Genomic DNA, 15,928 nt, shown 5'->3' on the forward strand with positions numbered 1-15,928 from the left:
ATTCAACCAATTCCACATCTTTTGGAGAGTCATCAGTCACACTCGTAATACTTGTACTCCCAGTTCGAGTGTCGGTGCTGTCACGGTGGGAGCTATCGCTGGATACAGAGGTGCTAGCGTCAGCGAACGACCCATTATCAGACATCAACGGCTTGTCATTTGCAGTAATAATAGTATTGTTTTGCAAAGTCTGGTCAGACTGGACAGCCGCAGCTGCCGACTCGTTTTTCTCCAATACGGCTGGCTCTACTTCCCGTTGCATAGAGTTACCAGACATGATTGCGTCTATTGCGGGCCTCCAAAATGGCGCTGACGCAAAAGTAAAATGATGTTAGGCAGTATCTGGAGCTCTCGCTGCGTAGCAAAAACTCAAAAACACCCCTTATATTTAGTCCTTTGTAGCTGGACGGCCGTTTTACAACGTGCGGTGTTGCGGAATGGAATCGTGAAGGTACAGGGATTGTAGCCTACTACGCAACCCGAACTTTAGTTGTCCCTGGGCTTTGTTAGCTTGTAAAGGTTTCTCCGCATTTGATTTGCTGTTCGTATGCAGACTGTCCTTCTGAAGCTATTATGTGGCCGCTTAATGAGGTCAAAAATAGCACCGCAAATCTTGGACGAATGAACACCGTCCGAACTATGCAGGAAAATACATATTTGTTTACCCAATCAATTAAAAAATAAATGACTGCGTTCGGTAGCGCCAAATGACGTCAGACTAAAGGCGTGAAGAACCTCCATACCGGTATTGCTTTTTAGCTTGTCGCGCTTATTTCTTGCTCCGGCGATCACAGTGGCTATACAACCATAGTCAAACGGCATCCATAAACCAATCTGACGGTCACTGCCTATGGTATATTTGGAAAATGATATAGTTTTATTAGCGATAAGTCAAAGGACTACTAAGGGGCAATGTGGGGAGAGCTAATGCTATCGCCGAGTCGGTCTGACCGATCTAAACTGTGTCGTTTCAGAGCCGCACGACGCGCCAATTTCTCGCGTTTTTCCTTCTTTGTTACTTTCCGTACAGGTGCGCCAGACAATGGCGCGGTATAGTCGACTTTGGGAAGCGGATCGGACGAGCTGGGCGCACCAAGATTCCCTGTCGATTGCTTTCGGCCTATATGTTTCACAGGCCTCAGCATTGGCGAAACCAGGAATCGACCACCAACAACTGTGTGATCACCAAATTTGGCGGATGTTTGTGATCCGGTATCTTGTTTTCTTGCATCAAAGTCAGGCAAAGATGAAAGTGAGGATACCATCCCCGCCTGGCGGTTATCGTCCGGTGACAGCGTAGAGTCAGCCAACGTCCGGTGGAGCGGCGAGTCCGCAATTTGCTGGTCATGAAGGCTTCCTGAGCCACGTCGGAATGGTGTCTTTTGTTTTCGTAGGCGAGAAGGGGTTCGCATGGGATTAGACAAATATTGCTTTCGATCCGTATGCAATGGATGCATCAACAGATACGCGTTCGGCGAGTTCTGACTCACTGTATACGCCGAAGAAGGAAGTGCCGGTGAAGTTGTACCACCAGCTTGCTTTTGCGAGTCACGAAATGCCGCCATGGGAATACGATTCCAACGCGCGAATGCATTGTAGTTCAAACCAAGCCCACCTCCTTCCTGCGCGGACGATTGGCTGCGGCTGCGGCTACGTTGCTTTGCATTCGCATGCGTATCTCGGGAAACCAGTTCGCCATGATCATCGTTGTCGCACGGGGGTTCTTGGCTGTCAACTTCCTGCCAGAGAAGATTCTCATCCAGTACGTCGCACAGATCCATCATCGATCCTTGGTCCATAGACTCAGGGTTGGAAGACATGTTTTGGCTCGTAAGATCCGCCAAAGGCCCACGATTTGTAAGTGCATGAAAAGAATTTTGAGTCGGCGCTCTCTTGCGCTTCAAGCGCCGAGACCCTTGCAATGCATGCTCCAACGAATCTTCAGCATCTCCCTTCCCTTGCCGTTTGCGGCCCAGCGCATGTTGCAAGCGGTTACGGTCGATGAATGGGGATGGCGCACGATGTGATCCGTCAATCACAGCGCGACGCACAGACTTTGACATTGCGGGCATAAACTCCCCCATTTCGGGCTTCACAAAGTTGCCTTCTCTAGTCTTTGCGTCTCGAAAAAGCTTGGCCCCAGTTGCTGCTTCTTTCGCATTGCCAACTGGCTCGGGGCTCTCTGAGGACGCATCAGTCTGGTCGTCGGCAACCTTAGAAATCATGGAAAGAGCACTAGGAACCCGCGAAAAAGTACTGCGACCAGCCGATGTTAGCACAGAAGACGGCCTAGGAGAGAGTAGCCTACATCGCGCCGCAATCTCGCGAGCGCGGCGGGCATTTTTCCCACCCTTGGGCGCAACTGATCCGACCAGTAGTCTTGGATAGGGCATGTCCTCATCAGGTAATTCGTCGGTCGTATCACCGTCAAGAGTATCCACACCAGAGTGTTCGGTGTTCGACAAGGTCGTATCAGTACCTGTCTTGTTCTCTGCCTTGTAGGAATGCGTCTGCGCAAAGTCGGAAAATTCGTCGCTGGAACTCTCATCTTCGCTCTCTTCGGCAAATTCAAATTCGCCATCCGAGCCAAAGACAGCTTCGCCATCTCCGGCCCTAGCGTATATAAGCCGGCCGTCGAGATCCTCGATTACAAGCAATGGGATAGCACTCTTTAGTGACCCATCTTCGTCCAGCTCCTCTCCATCATATAAAGTGTCATTTTGATCACTGTCTGTTTGCGCAGCACCGTAATGGGCAAGCAGAGGTGTTGAAAGCGATGCATTGCTGATAGAAGAGTCGCTTTCTGAACCACTCATAGAATCTTCATCGGTCGTAAGCATTTCGTCGTCATCGCAGTCGTCCTCCGTTTGCTGCGCATCCATCTCATCAGACGACACAAAGAAGTCGGAAAAAGATGGTTCAGGGGATGAAGCAAACCCGCGTTGCGGCTTGAACATTTCCTCGCCAAGCACCCCATTCTCTTGGGTCCTGACGTTTGGCGATAGAGAATTCCAAAATTCGTTATGTTCTCTTGGATTGTCTTCGTTATTAATGTCAAATACTTTCCCAGCACTGTTATCAAAGCATGCACCCCTATTGTGGCTGCCTTGTATCACTTCTTGAATAAGGTACTCCTCCTCCTTGGCCAGACGTTCGTCATCGTCAGAGCTGTCAGAGCCAAGTAAAGATTCACCTTCACCAGCTGCATCAATTTGCTTGGCCATGTCAGAATCATCCGTGTCAGAAGTGGATGTGGATTCAGTCACACAGTTGTGCGCATCATCAATTTCACCGACGTCCGTCACACTGTCATTGTGTGTGTTGCGCCGGTCATCGTCTACAATATCAAAGCCCTCGTCGGGTGTAGAAGATAGACCATCACTGTTTATCGTTTCTTGGTTGGATTCGTTGAATCCGACTTGCGTTGGCGAAGAGGCCAACAGCTGTGTATAGAATGCGTCGCGCATTCTTGGTGATCTTTCAAAATAAAGCTTGTTTCTCTGAAAGCGTACGTATCACTTAAACGTGGACTCGTTCAAGCAAAAATCAAATTCACGAGTGTTTCTTCAAAATGGGGGCAACTGCTGCCCCAGCTCAGAGTCTTTGGTAATGTTATAAAAGGTGTTGTCAGTAGTTTCAAAAAGGTTATTCTTCAGTGTGTATAATGTTGTTGTACCAAAAATGGCGGTAGATGTGCAACTTAAACGATCCGGCATATTCTGGTTACTGAAAGACGTGTTAGCTTTGCACTTGAGCACCAGCGTTCCAACAGTTGTCGTTTGCTGCTGCGGCAATTGATACATACTTTAGTTGTCAAAAACTTTTGAGCGATAAAGACTGATGTCGTACTAATCCGAGAAGCAAAACAGTGAGCTTTTGGCTACTGTCAGACGCCACTACTTGATCACAAGCTCGCACGCTTCTGGGGGCAAAAAAAGTTGGACAGGGGTCCTATCGCACTGGTGCATCACCCAGTGCTCGTGTACTTTTTCGCTACGCTGACTAAGATGTCTACATAGCACTGGCTAAGACTGCACCCACCAATTAGACTGTCGCATTTCTCAAAAAAGTTGCGCACGACAAAAATCTTCGGGTTTTGGGCGCACGCGCAAATGTTTAGTCAGGCGGGGCATTTTTTTTTTTTTTTTTTTGCGTAGCCAGCTTGCAGCGCTGTTCGCCATCGCAGTGCAGTAAGGGCCATACCCTTTTATCGGTTTGATCATGTCTGCGACACTCAAGGCGTCTATCTCGCCTGTACCTACGGCAAATGACTTCTTGGATATTGTACTTTCGAAAACTCAACGCAAAACCCCTACCGTTATTCATCCTGGGTTCAAGATCACTCGTATTCGTTCCTTTTACATGCGTAAGATTATGTTCACAAAAGATGCGTTTGTAGAGAAGTTGCAGGCTATCCTGAGCGAGTTTCCTGTGTTGGAGAATTTGCATCCCTTTACTTCGTCGCTAATGAATGTCTTGTACGACAAAAATCACTACAAGCTAGCCCTTGGACAAATCAATACGGCTCGCCACTTGATCGAGCAGGTCGCCAAAGATTATGTGCGATTGATAAAGTTCGGAGACAGTCTTTTTCGCTGCAAGCAGTTAAAACGTGCGGCCTTGGGTCGTATGGCGACAATCATGCGCCGCAACAAGGACCCTCTGGCATACTTGGAGCAAGTGCGCCAACATATTTCCCGTCTTCCCTCCATTGATCCATCCACTCGCACACTGGTAATTTGCGGATACCCGAATGTGGGCAAGTCTAGCTTCATTAACAAGGTGACGCGTGCAGATGTTGATGTGCAGCCCTATGCATTTACCACCAAATCGTTGTTTGTCGGCCATATGGATTATAAATACCTTCGTTGGCAAGTGATTGACACGCCCGGTATCTTGGATCATCCTCTGGAGGAAATGAATACTATTGAAATGCAGGCAATCACCGCGCTGGCGCATTTGCGCTCGGCCATTTTGTACTTTATGGATCTCTCCGAGCAATGTGGATACACGATTGAGGCGCAGGTACAGCTCTTTAACAGCATCAAACCGCTTTTCGCAAACAAGCCGACGTTTTTGGTTGTGAATAAAATTGACGTGGCGCGACTGGAAGATTTGGATGACGAGCGTGCACAGATGGTGCGCAGCGTCCTTGATGAGTCCAATGGAAATGTTCAGCTGAAAGAGATTAGCACGTTTACCGACCAGGGTATCATGGATCTGAAGCAAACAGCGTGTGAGACTTTGCTCGCTACGCGGGTAGAAGGCAAGATCCGCGGCCCCAAAGGAGACGCGATCACGAACCGTTTGCATGTCGCTGTCCCGCAAAGGCGCGACGATGTGGAACGGAAGCCATACGTACCTGCTGCCATTGCGGAAGGTACGCGCAAGAAGTACAGCCTTGATGACCCCGCGCGCTTCAGGACTGAGAAGGATGTTCAAGAGGAACAGGGTGGTGCTGGTGTGCACAACATTGATATGAAGAAGTGTTACATTCTCGAGAAAGAGGACTGGAAATACGACACCATTCCTGAGATTTACGAAGGCAAAAACATTGCTGATTTTGTGGATCCCGACATTTTGAACTCGCTCGATAAGCTTGAGCGCGAAGAGGAGAAGCTTGAGGCCGACGGCTTTTACGATGAAAGCGACGAGGAACTTAACGAAGAGGAAAGGCAGGTTTACTCTGCCGCACAGACAATCAAGCAGCGGAAGCAACAAGCCAAACTTCAGGCGCAAAATAAAAAGACTCTTAAAGCGCGTGCTCAAATACCCAGGACCTTGCAGCACCGCTCTTTGTCACAATTGTCGGAAAGCATGCGCGCTTCCGGTATCGATCCGAGCAATATTGAGAGGCGCGCTGAGCTTCTTGCGAAAGCGAAAGGATTGGTCGGAAAGCGCAAGAGCCGCATGGAAGACGACGAAGATGTGGATATGGATGAGAACGATGACACTATGGGCGACAGTATGTCTGTCGAGGAAGCGACTCCGGACGAGACGCATCGTAAAAAGATGCGTAGCACGTCCAGTAAAGGACCTGCTACCCTTACGCGCGGAAAAAGCGCTACTACGGCAACGACGAACAAGTCGGGTGGCCACGTGTCTGCACGCGCAGGCGCTGCGCGTATCCCTGCAAGTCAGCGTCAGTTTGCGGGTCTCCACGATGATAGCCAAGAAAAGAAAGCACGCTCCCTGCACAGCTTCGGTATTCGTGGCCGCAACATGGAGGCGCGTGCAAGTGAGTCTGACCGTCGCATCCCAGAAACCATGCCTAAATGGCTCTTTGCCGGCAAGCGCGGCAAAGGTTCTACGCGCAGTCGCTAAATTTGTAAGCTTATGTAACGTCCTGTACCCTGTAACCATTCTGGGCTGTGGGTTATCCATAACCACGGGAGGTTTTGCTATCGAGCCAATTACATACGACCAAGGCTGCTTAAACGGTAAAAATGCCGTTGTTTACCTTGGCAATCATGCTATGACCTTTATGGCCTTGAGATAGAAATATAGGCGGGGGCTGAGTATCTGCGACTTATTCCGCTACTATGAGAGTTTTAGGTAATTCACCAACATTGTTTGCTGTCCTCATTGTTTGCCTCTTGTTGCATGTTGTAGAGGCACAGGATGAGGTAAGGGAGCGCACCGGGGCGCACTTGTTTGCTCGCCAGCTCAGCTGCAGCAAGCAAAAAGGTATTGAATCCAAGTCAAAAAGCGATCCGGTTGGTGCTGCCAATGATGTGTTAAAAATCAAGGATGTTCTCGAAGCTGACGGGGATCTTTGGTTCTCGAACAATCTCGTTTCTGGCACTGGTGATGATGAGCAAGTTCCGTGGGGACATGGCGCAGAGTTCAAGCCTACCCCGGCTGCGTTGGGCAATTATCTTTCTGGCTATGCATTAATCCCGGACTCTTTTAATGGTTTCAAGCTAAACCGCTCTATGGTTTTCCGCACTGAAGGCAGCAAGTCCGTCAAGGTTCCGTTTTACGTTAATGCGAATTATGATGCCGATAGCATTGAACGCGTAGTTCTTATCTGGCCGGGCCAATGGCGCGATTCATGGAAATACATCAATATAATGGGTAATGCTCAGAGAGTGGCCGAAACGCACGACCAGCTGAACATTGACAAGAGCAAAATTCTCTTAATCTCTCCGATGTTTTTTAACCAGAAAGATGCTGACTCTGGCGCGGCAGGAGACGATGAGCTGTACTTCAAAAATGCTGGCTGGGCCGTTGGTGATACATCGCGTGGTCCTTCTGGCTTTACAAATGTGAGCTCCTTTGAAGTAATGGACTTTTTCTTGGACCATATCTTTGACAAGAGTAATTTCCCGAATGTAAAGCACGCAGTCATGGCCGGTCATTCTATGGGCGCACAAGCCACGCAGCGCTACGCGCTTTTTGGCAAGCCAAAGAAGGCATACCGAGACAATATCAGTTACTGGATCGGCAACCCGGGCTCTTATACCTGGCTTGATGAGAAGTACTACAACTCCAGCTCTTCGTGCGATTCGGCCAGCAAGTGGCCATTTGGTTTTGATCACGCGCCAAAATACGCAGAGAAGAAGGCCAAAAATAAGGAAAGCACCATTTCCCGCTATGGCGATCGCCGCATCCTTTACTCGTTTGGTTTAAATGACAATGGTGGCCAAAGTGATCGGTGCGCACCGAACACGCAGGGTCCAAACCGTCTCGCACGAGGTGCACTCTACGTAAAGTCGCTCAAGAGCGTTTTTGGAGACTTTCCTAGCAATCAACTCGTCGATTTTGTGGAATGCGTGTCTCACCAAGACTACCCCATGATGGCCAAGTTTCGCACCTTGGAGTTTGTTTTCAGCTCGCGTACGGACTAAATTTGCTGTATATAGTTCTTTGCGACCATACCTAGTTCACATTGAATAATACGGTCATAGTTCAGCTATATCTGTTGTAGCTTCTATACGTTGTACAGGGCTGAATACGGTACTGTGCGACCGGGTTTCTAGTCTCGACCGCCTTTACTGTCATGTTGACGCCATTGGTCGTGACCAAATCACTCGTTCCACCCTTCAGATCTCTTGGTCACACAAGGTTACCCACCTGCAGCCTGGCACAATAGTCCAACTGCACATAAGCAAAACTGCACTTTCGCCAAGCCATGATAAGTACACGCGCGAATAAAACATGGTGCGAGGCGCTGGCATGCAACCCTATTGCACGACGGCTGCATGGCCCATGCCATTTGTTTACAGTATTATGTCATCAGGTTCATACCGCCAATTAGAGCAAGGACAGACAAGAAAAAATACTATCTAGTCCCCCCGAAAACTCTTCTATGCGCGTGGCGCTGGAGCTCCAGCGCTGGCGTTTTAACGTTGCCGATAGAGACAACGTTGGAAACGTTGCCGCTTTCTCGTTTTCTTTTAGAGGCGCGCGGGTCGGTTAAGCTAGACAAATATGTTTTACCAAGGATGGAGTTGTCTTTCACTGGCAACGGTGTTATTTGGCATGTTGCTTATGTCTGACTCTGTGCGTGCGCAAAATATACGTATGAAACGCGACCATGGGAAACATAGCATGGTCCGGCGGCAGCAACCCGACTTCAACTATGTGAACAGCATTGCAACCATTCAAAATCCAAACGATGCCATTAATGCTGTCTTGGGCCTTCCTGGAGTCGGGGATAGTTCACAGTCATGGGCGAAACCAGAAAACGGACTTCTCAATCCCAATACCGACGATGGTGATAGCACCCAGGTGGTGTGGTTTTCCGATGTCCCATTCACACAACCGCCGAATAACGATGGCTATGCGGATGGAAATTGGAAATCCATCCCTGACTACATTTCTACGCAGGCATTAAATTTCACGCTGAATACGACCTTTGCCGTTACTGACCAGCAATCGAGTGATGTGCCAGGACAACCTGTTGTGCAGCCATTCTATGTGAACCAAAATTATGATCCAACAAAAATTAAGCGGGCATTGATTGTTTTCCCGGGTAAGCCGCGTGATTCTTGGAAGTATGCCACTCTGTTTTCGAATGCCTTGAACGCTATCTTGACCAAGCAGCTTTACAATATCAAGCCCGAAGAAGTTCTTATTATTGCGCCTGCCGTGTTGAACACTGATGATAAGGATGCTAGTGATTCTCAGGACGGCAGTCTGGGAGATAACTGGCTGATCTACAAAGGCTCGAACTGGGAATCGGGCGGTAGTTCGAAAGCACCGACACTGAACAACTCGATCACCTTTTACTCGATGCTGGATCGTTTCGCTACGGAGCTGATGAACCAAACAAAATATCCGCAGTTGAAAAACCTTGTTTTCGCCGGACACTCTATGGGTGGCCAAGCAGTCGCCCGTTATGCAATGTTGAAAAAACAGACAAAGTATGACGGCAGTATCAAGTATTGGATTGGAAACCCAGGTTCTTGGGCATGGGTTTCTTCGTCAACAGACTCTACGGCGAGTGACAGACCTAACCCAAATCCTGCTGAACCTTGTCCAGACCCGATGCAGCGCGAGAGGTGGCCATATGGCATTGGTAATCAATCGAGCATTCCTAAATACGCGAGGAAGCGCTATACAAACAACGGTCTCGGCTATACGGATGTATTTTTGAACCGTACAGTTCATTATTCGTTGGGTTTGCTAGACAATGGTGCTGGTAGCACACAGTGTGAGGCACAGTACCAGGGCGGCACACATTTGCAGCGTGGCGCCTATTTTGCGAGCGCAGTCGGGATTGCGCACGGAGATAATATGCTTCCTCCGACACACAATGTTTCTTTCATTGCTGGCGTCTCGCATCAAGACTATCCCATGATTGCTGCCACACAGTCTCTTGATTTCCTCTTTGGGCAAGACTATGACAAGCCCCGACAAGATACTTTCGGTATTCACAAGACACGTCCTCCCAAGACTCCGTCGAATTCTCCTTCTGATGGCGACGAAGAAGAGGATTGGGAGTCGAGCACATACCGCACCGTTGCATGGGTCGTGCTGGTGGTAATTATTGTCATTCTCATTGTCGGATTCTTTGCGTTTGACCGTATTTTCAAGCCAAACACACTGGATTGGGATCGCGACTACTGGGAGGCTACGGATGCCAAGCAGCGTCTCTTGTAATGATGTACAACCATCCCTATAGACATTCTCTCACATTGTAAATGAAGTAAAATCGCTTGAACACCGAAAATATGTTCTCTTTCTCACATGGCTTACTTCAGTTGAAGCCGCATCGCCAATGCGTTTTCTCCATCAGCGTAATATTTGTGCTCTACACCATGCACCTGGAATCCCAGCGACTGAGTGTAGAGTCCAATCGCCGCACGGTTTGTCTCGCGAACATGCAGCGAAACAAAATGCGCGCCAAACGTATCGCGCATGGAAATTTCTGTGCATGTCAGCAATATCAACGATTAAAACCTACGACTGAGACTCATCAGCTTGTTGGCCAGACCCAGACGGCGGTGGGATCGGAGTACGGAAATACTCGTCACATGTCCGTTGGGGACGCCATCTGCAGGCTCCTCTTCCCTGTGGATCAGCTTGGACACAATGCGTGCATACATTTTCCCCAGGATATATCCGACAATGTTACCCTTCTCGTCCTCGGCAACATACGAGAGTTGCGGCCACGTAAGTGCATGGTAAAAGTCTGCATAAGAACTGCGCGCAATGCACATACAGTATCGCATGGTATAATTCTCAGGAAGATTATGCAAATTGCAGTTTTGCATTCCTAGCAAGTCATCCACCTACGATTAGTCCATACACCATCTGCACACACCCCCGCTTGGCGGATATTCATGTTCGCCAACGCGCCAAACAAAGCGCAGCAGGTAGTTGCAGATACGTCACGTGATCGTTAGTGGGTTTAACCTCGGGCGACCAGTGTCTGACGATTTGCTCGTCGCTGTCGTGTTCTGCTATTACAGTATTTGTTTGGATCGGTTGGATTAATACGTGAACGTCAATTAACGGATTGAAGAAAACTTGCTATTGTACTTCTTAGGGACCGGATGTTTCGTTTTAGACAGAAAACACAGCAACGTGACACGATGGACGCAGCTTTGTCAGGAAAGGTCGAACCTAGCAAGCTGCCTGGACGCCCCGGAAATCTGAATCCGGGACAGCAGCACCAAATGAACAAGCTTCGCACAACAGTATGTACTCAAAATTGCACACTTACGAGCGCCAGATTCAAAAGGACGGTATTTTTGATCCTGCTCGCCATGACGACGCATGCTGTACGTGTTGATTTGCGATATATACTGACATGAACAGTGTGCCGTTTTTTGCGTGCACGTAAATGGGAATTTGAACCCGCTTTGCAAATGTTTAAAGAGGCAGAGCAATGGCGCAAGGAGAACAATGTGAACGAGCTTTACGAATCTTTTAACTTCCCCGAGAGGGAGGCCGTGAGCAAGATTTATCCCCAGTACTACCACAAGATTGACGCTGTACGCATACATTGACGAATCTGCTTACGCCCAGAATGGCCGTCCTGTGTACATTGAACAACTCGGACGCCTGAACATCAAGGAGCTATTTGAAATGTGTGTATGCTGTTTGAGTAGAGCTAACATCGCCGCAGCACTACTCCAGAGCGACTCATCCAGCAACTCATCTACGAGTACGAAAAATTTCAGCGCGAGCGTCTGCCTGTCTGCTCAGAAATTCGCCACGAGTTGATTGAGACGAGCTGTACGATCTTGGATTTGAAGAATGTCGGTGTTAGCCAATTCTGGAAGGTTTCTAGCTACGTTCAGCAGGCTAGCAAGATTGGCCAGTACTACTACCCCGAGACCATGGGTCGTTTCTACATTATTAATGCGCCCTTTATCTTTACCACTGTCTGGTCTGTAATCAAGGGCTGGCTTGACCCTGTTACCACTGAAAAGATCCAAATCCTTGGCTCCAGCTACATTGGTGAACTCTCCAAGCAGATCCCAGTTGAGAGCATCCCTTCGATCTTGGGCGGCAAGTGCAACTGTCCTGGCGGGTGCGGGCTTTCCGACGCCGGCCCTTGGAACTCACCCGAGGGCGAAAGTATCATTAAGCAGGTCAAGACTGAAAAGAAACTACTTGTCGAAAATTATGACAGGAAACTCAAGGGCCTCCCGCCTGTCGGCGAGGACCAGGCTGATTCGCAAGAGGGCGCCGATGCTTCGGCGCCTACTTCAAAGGAAGAGGATGGCGTATCTCCCGTCGCGAACGCATCGAGCCAGACTTTCCCGCGAGTCGCCGAGCAGTCTTTTACAAACCAGTCTGCTGTGACAAACGTATCGTCACACCACTCAACGACAATTGCAGGCGCTGCGCCTGCCATCCTGCAGCCGAGCGGCTCGCTTGCGGAAAGCGCACAAGTGATCGGTTCCTCTGATATGATTGAACTGCCTACGTCGGCGCCCGGCGAACTTGCGCCTCCGATCTCCAACCAATAGCACTGATAGGGATTTCGGGTTTTTTGCTACTTTGTGTTGGGCGCTGGGCCCGATTGCCCGATCTGATTGCCACGGCGCGCAGTGGCAACGCCAGCCTGTACTTGTAGCGGTGCGCTGGGAAGTTAGGCTACTCGTATGCGCATTGGCTGCAGCGTATTGTGCGTGCTAACATTGTTGCCCTGGGTATGCACTCAGTTTCCGGCCGTAGAACATGATTTAAAAGCGTCGTACGACGCAGTGGTACACGATTCGGAAGCGGTGTACAGCGCCGGGAATGTGCACACGACTGAGGCGGAGCGGCCAGGCCCTAATACCTCGACCCCTCGCACACAGTGGCCCGGGAATAAAGTTGTTGTAGCGGTACGTACGGTGCTGATATGCTCACAACAGAATGTGGATACATCGTACCTGACTCGCCCAGCGGAATTCGGCACCGACGTAACTGACGAGTCTGGCCTGTGGGGCACTCTTGTTCCCGTACAGGACATTGTGCACGAGCAAGAGGACGAGAACTATGGATGTCCTTCCGATGACGACTTGGACTCGGTGCGAGCTGCGCCGCCCGAAAACTGGATTGCGCTGGTTGAGCGCGGCGAATGCACTTTCGCCGCAAAGGTGCGCAAAGCACAGCAGCATGGCGCGATTGGCGTCGTGGTCGGTGATACTCTTGGTAGCGTTGAAGAGGACTCTCGCATACAAATGCTTATGAATTTTGATCCGAGTACGTGGGACGACGACTGGATGGGAACGGAGACACGACCTATTACCATGTTTCCGGACGGGGATGCGAGCGATATTACGATTCCGTCGTGTTTTGTAATCCGCAGCAGCTACCTGGAGCTGCTGGAGCTTGTCAAAGAGGCAAAAGACAAAGGGGAAGACTTAGAGGTGGGCCTCTTTTTGGATAGCAGCCTACCGGATCTTACCGTGTGGGATCTTGGGATGCTACTCTTGTTTTTGCCATCGGTGGTCACCGTATTTCTCGTGATACAGAACCAGGTGCGATTGTGGATCAAACAGTATCGCGAACGTGCGCCTGTTGCTGCAGTGAAGCGTCTACCGTGCTATGTTTGGCACACTGGGGACGCCTGGGAACGTATTACTAGCCCCACAGAAGATGCTACCAAAATGCAGCTGGGTGTGGGCCTCGGACGTCTGCAAATTGCGCGTGTGCTAGATACCATGTGGCGCAAGGTTGTCGCGTTATACCCCTTTCGTACACCTGAGAATGCTATCGATGATTCGACAGAACAGTCTTTGTGTTTGCGTTCGGACGCCGTGGACTGTGGCGCAAGTACAGGCGATCATTCGCCGATCTCTTTTATGCGGGATCCTACCAGACTTTATGCATTGGACGAATGCCCGATCTGCCTCTCAGAGTTTGTAGATGGGTGTGTATGCAGCATGTGTACTAACCACAGCGATGTAATTCGTGTATTGCCCTGTGGCCACACGTTTCATCAAGAGGAGGTGTACGTATTCGTGCAGCCACTGACGCACTAGTGACGATTGGCTGACAGGTACACGTCGGCTCTGCCCTACGTGCAAACGCGATGTGACCCTGTCGATCGGGGAAAGTTTGTACACACAGACCTCCACATAGTGTGAAACAGGTTCGAGCGGGGAGCTTTGTCCTTTGCCACAGTCTTGTACCTTGCCACAGCACTTGTAGCACTACACTATGAGCTCTACAGGCACTGATCGTACCAACATGCCTAAGGGTATCATTAAAAGCGGAAAGCAAGATTTGAAAGTACGTAAACGAATGTGTATTTACCCTCCCAGCTCAAAAATCCCGAACTTCTTCGTAGCAAGTCGTACGTCAACGGCGAGTGGGTCGATGCTGCATCTGGCAAGACGCTCACCGTGTTGAACAAGGCTACGCTTCAAGAGATTGGTCAAGTCCCGAACCAGGATGCGGAGGACACGAAGCGAGCGATCGATGCTGCGTCCGATGCATTCCCTGCATGGTCAAAGACAACTGCCAAGCAGCGCCATGATCTGCTCTATGCCCTCTTCCACGAACTCCAAGCCAATTTGGAGGATCTTGCGCGCATTATTGTTGCTGAGAACGGTAAGACGTTTGGGGACGCACAAGGCGAATTAACGTATGGCAACTCGTTCATCGAATGGTTTGCTGAAGAGGCCGTGCGCGCCTATGGGTATACTGTTTCCTCTCCGATCCCTAATGTGCGCAATATTATCACCAGGGAGCCCATCGGTGTTGCGGGTCTGATCACGCCTTGGAACTTCCCCAGCGGCATGGTTACGCGCAAGCTCGGCGCTGCGCTTGCTGCTGGTTGCACCGCTGTGGTCAAGACATCGCACGAGGCTCCGCTGAGTGCATTGGCACTTGCTTACATTGTGGAGAAAGTTGGCTTCCCCAAGGGTGTGGTAAATGTTATTGTATCGGCGCGCGGCGAGAACGAGGAGGCGATGGGTCGTGAGATGTGCGAGAACCCCAAGGTGCAGAAGATCTCGTTTACCGGATCCACTCGCGTCGGCAAGATCTTGATGCGCCTGTGTGCAGGCACACTCAAGAAGCTCTCTATGGAACTGTACGTGCATTCAAATACTAATATACAGCGGCGGAAATGCACCCTTTATTGTCTTTGAGGATGCCGACGTGGATGCGGCTGTCGAAGGCGCCCTTGCCTGCAAGTTCCGCGGCTCCGGCCAGACGTGTATCTCTGCCAACCGGTACGTTGCAATTATCGCACTAACACACAGCATATATGTGCACGAAGCAGTGCACGACCAATTTGCCAAGAAAATGGCCGAGAAAGTCAAGACATTCAACGTCGGCAACGGTATGGACAAGGACGTCAATGTCGGACCGATGGTTCACGAGGGGGGCAGAGACAAGGTTAACGAACAAGTGAAGCAGATGGTCGAAGCTGGCTCTGAAGTACTGGTTGGCGGACGTGTGGGCGAGGGTCTCTTTTTCGAGCCTACCGTCGTTACTGCTGCTTCAGGCAAGCATATGCCCACCGACGACGAGGAGACGTTCGGTCCTCTGGCTGTAGTCTACCGCTTTAAGTCTGAGGAAGAGGTGCTGAAGTTGGCTAACGGTGTGGATGTCGGCCTTGCTGGCTACTTTTACAGCAGGGACAACGCGCGCTGCTTCCGCGTGGCCGAAGCCTTGCAAGTCGGCATGGTCGGTATTAACACTGGCTCCATTTCGCAGACTTCGATTCCGTTCGGCGGTGTGCACGAGAGTGGGTTTGGCCGCGAGGGTGGACCCACCGGTATTCTCGAATACCTCACCGAGAAGGCGATGGTCTTTGGTCGTATTTAAATTCCCTAGTTTTGTAACCAGTTTGAGTTTGTTTCCAGTGACAAGGCCACGTGGTCTGGAAGTCGGAGACTCGGAGTATATGCATAGTGCCTCCCCAAACTCGGGCGCGCCCCACCGGTCCAGTGCAAACACGTGATAAGTGGAGACGCTTATGCGCAGAAAGCGTCGACAGGTGTGAGGAAAAAGTGCATTATTGCCTGCA

At 50.1% G+C, this 15,928-nt stretch overlaps 7 protein-coding genes across 7 annotated transcripts; 5 read left to right on the top strand and 2 right to left on the bottom strand.

Annotated features, from left to right (window-relative positions):
* Nucleotides 1–902: 902 nt before the first annotated feature.
* Nucleotides 903–3,467, bottom strand: MVES1_000729 (uncharacterized protein; the record flags this gene model as incomplete). Its single annotated transcript, XM_056205585.1, has 1 exon — nt 903–3,467. The coding sequence occupies one exon, from the start codon at nt 3,465–3,467 to the stop codon at nt 903–905; it is 2,565 nt and encodes an 854-aa protein (XP_056061560.1).
* A 754-nt stretch (nt 3,468–4,221) lies between these two features.
* Nucleotides 4,222–6,324, top strand: NOG1 (Nucleolar GTP-binding protein 1; the record flags this gene model as incomplete). Its single annotated transcript, XM_056205586.1, has 1 exon — nt 4,222–6,324. The coding sequence occupies one exon, from the start codon at nt 4,222–4,224 to the stop codon at nt 6,322–6,324; it is 2,103 nt and encodes a 700-aa protein (XP_056061561.1).
* A 297-nt stretch (nt 6,325–6,621) lies between these two features.
* On the top strand, nt 6,622–7,850 carry MVES1_000731 (uncharacterized protein; the record flags this gene model as incomplete). Its single annotated transcript, XM_056205587.1, has 2 exons — nt 6,622–6,626; nt 6,677–7,850. The coding sequence occupies 2 exons, from the start codon at nt 6,622–6,624 to the stop codon at nt 7,848–7,850; spliced, it is 1,179 nt and encodes a 392-aa protein (XP_056061562.1).
* Nucleotides 7,851–8,493: 643 nt separating this feature from the next.
* On the top strand, nt 8,494–10,107 carry MVES1_000732 (uncharacterized protein; the record flags this gene model as incomplete). The annotated part of the gene is made up of 1 exon (XM_056205588.1): nt 8,494–10,107. One exon carries the CDS (start codon nt 8,494–8,496, stop codon nt 10,105–10,107), a length of 1,614 nt encoding a protein of 537 aa, XP_056061563.1.
* A 92-nt stretch (nt 10,108–10,199) lies between these two features.
* On the bottom strand, nt 10,200–10,792 carry ARD1 (N-terminal amino-acid N(alpha)-acetyltransferase NatA; the record flags this gene model as incomplete). Its single annotated transcript, XM_056205589.1, has 4 exons — nt 10,200–10,375; nt 10,412–10,639; nt 10,670–10,739; nt 10,772–10,792. The coding sequence occupies 4 exons, from the start codon at nt 10,790–10,792 to the stop codon at nt 10,200–10,202; spliced, it is 495 nt and encodes a 164-aa protein (XP_056061564.1).
* Nucleotides 10,793–11,318: 526 nt separating this feature from the next.
* MVES1_000734 (uncharacterized protein) lies at nt 11,319–12,428 on the top strand (the record flags this gene model as incomplete). The annotated part of the gene is made up of 3 exons (XM_056205590.1): nt 11,319–11,444; nt 11,479–11,540; nt 11,579–12,428. 3 exons carry the CDS (start codon nt 11,319–11,321, stop codon nt 12,426–12,428), a joined length of 1,038 nt encoding a protein of 345 aa, XP_056061565.1.
* Nucleotides 12,429–12,563: 135 nt separating this feature from the next.
* Nucleotides 12,564–15,726, top strand: MVES1_000735 (uncharacterized protein; the record flags this gene model as incomplete). The annotated part of the gene is made up of 7 exons (XM_056205591.1): nt 12,564–12,788; nt 12,819–13,819; nt 13,850–13,900; nt 14,163–14,181; nt 14,214–14,986; nt 15,015–15,128; nt 15,159–15,726. The coding sequence occupies 7 exons, from the start codon at nt 12,564–12,566 to the stop codon at nt 15,724–15,726; spliced, it is 2,751 nt and encodes a 916-aa protein (XP_056061566.1).
* Between the last annotated feature and the right edge of the window lie 202 nt (nt 15,727–15,928).

Source organism: Malassezia vespertilionis, chromosome 1 (assembly GCF_029542925.1).
Source record: "Malassezia vespertilionis chromosome 1, complete sequence".
NCBI lineage: Eukaryota > Fungi > Basidiomycota > Malasseziomycetes > Malasseziales > Malasseziaceae > Malassezia > Malassezia vespertilionis.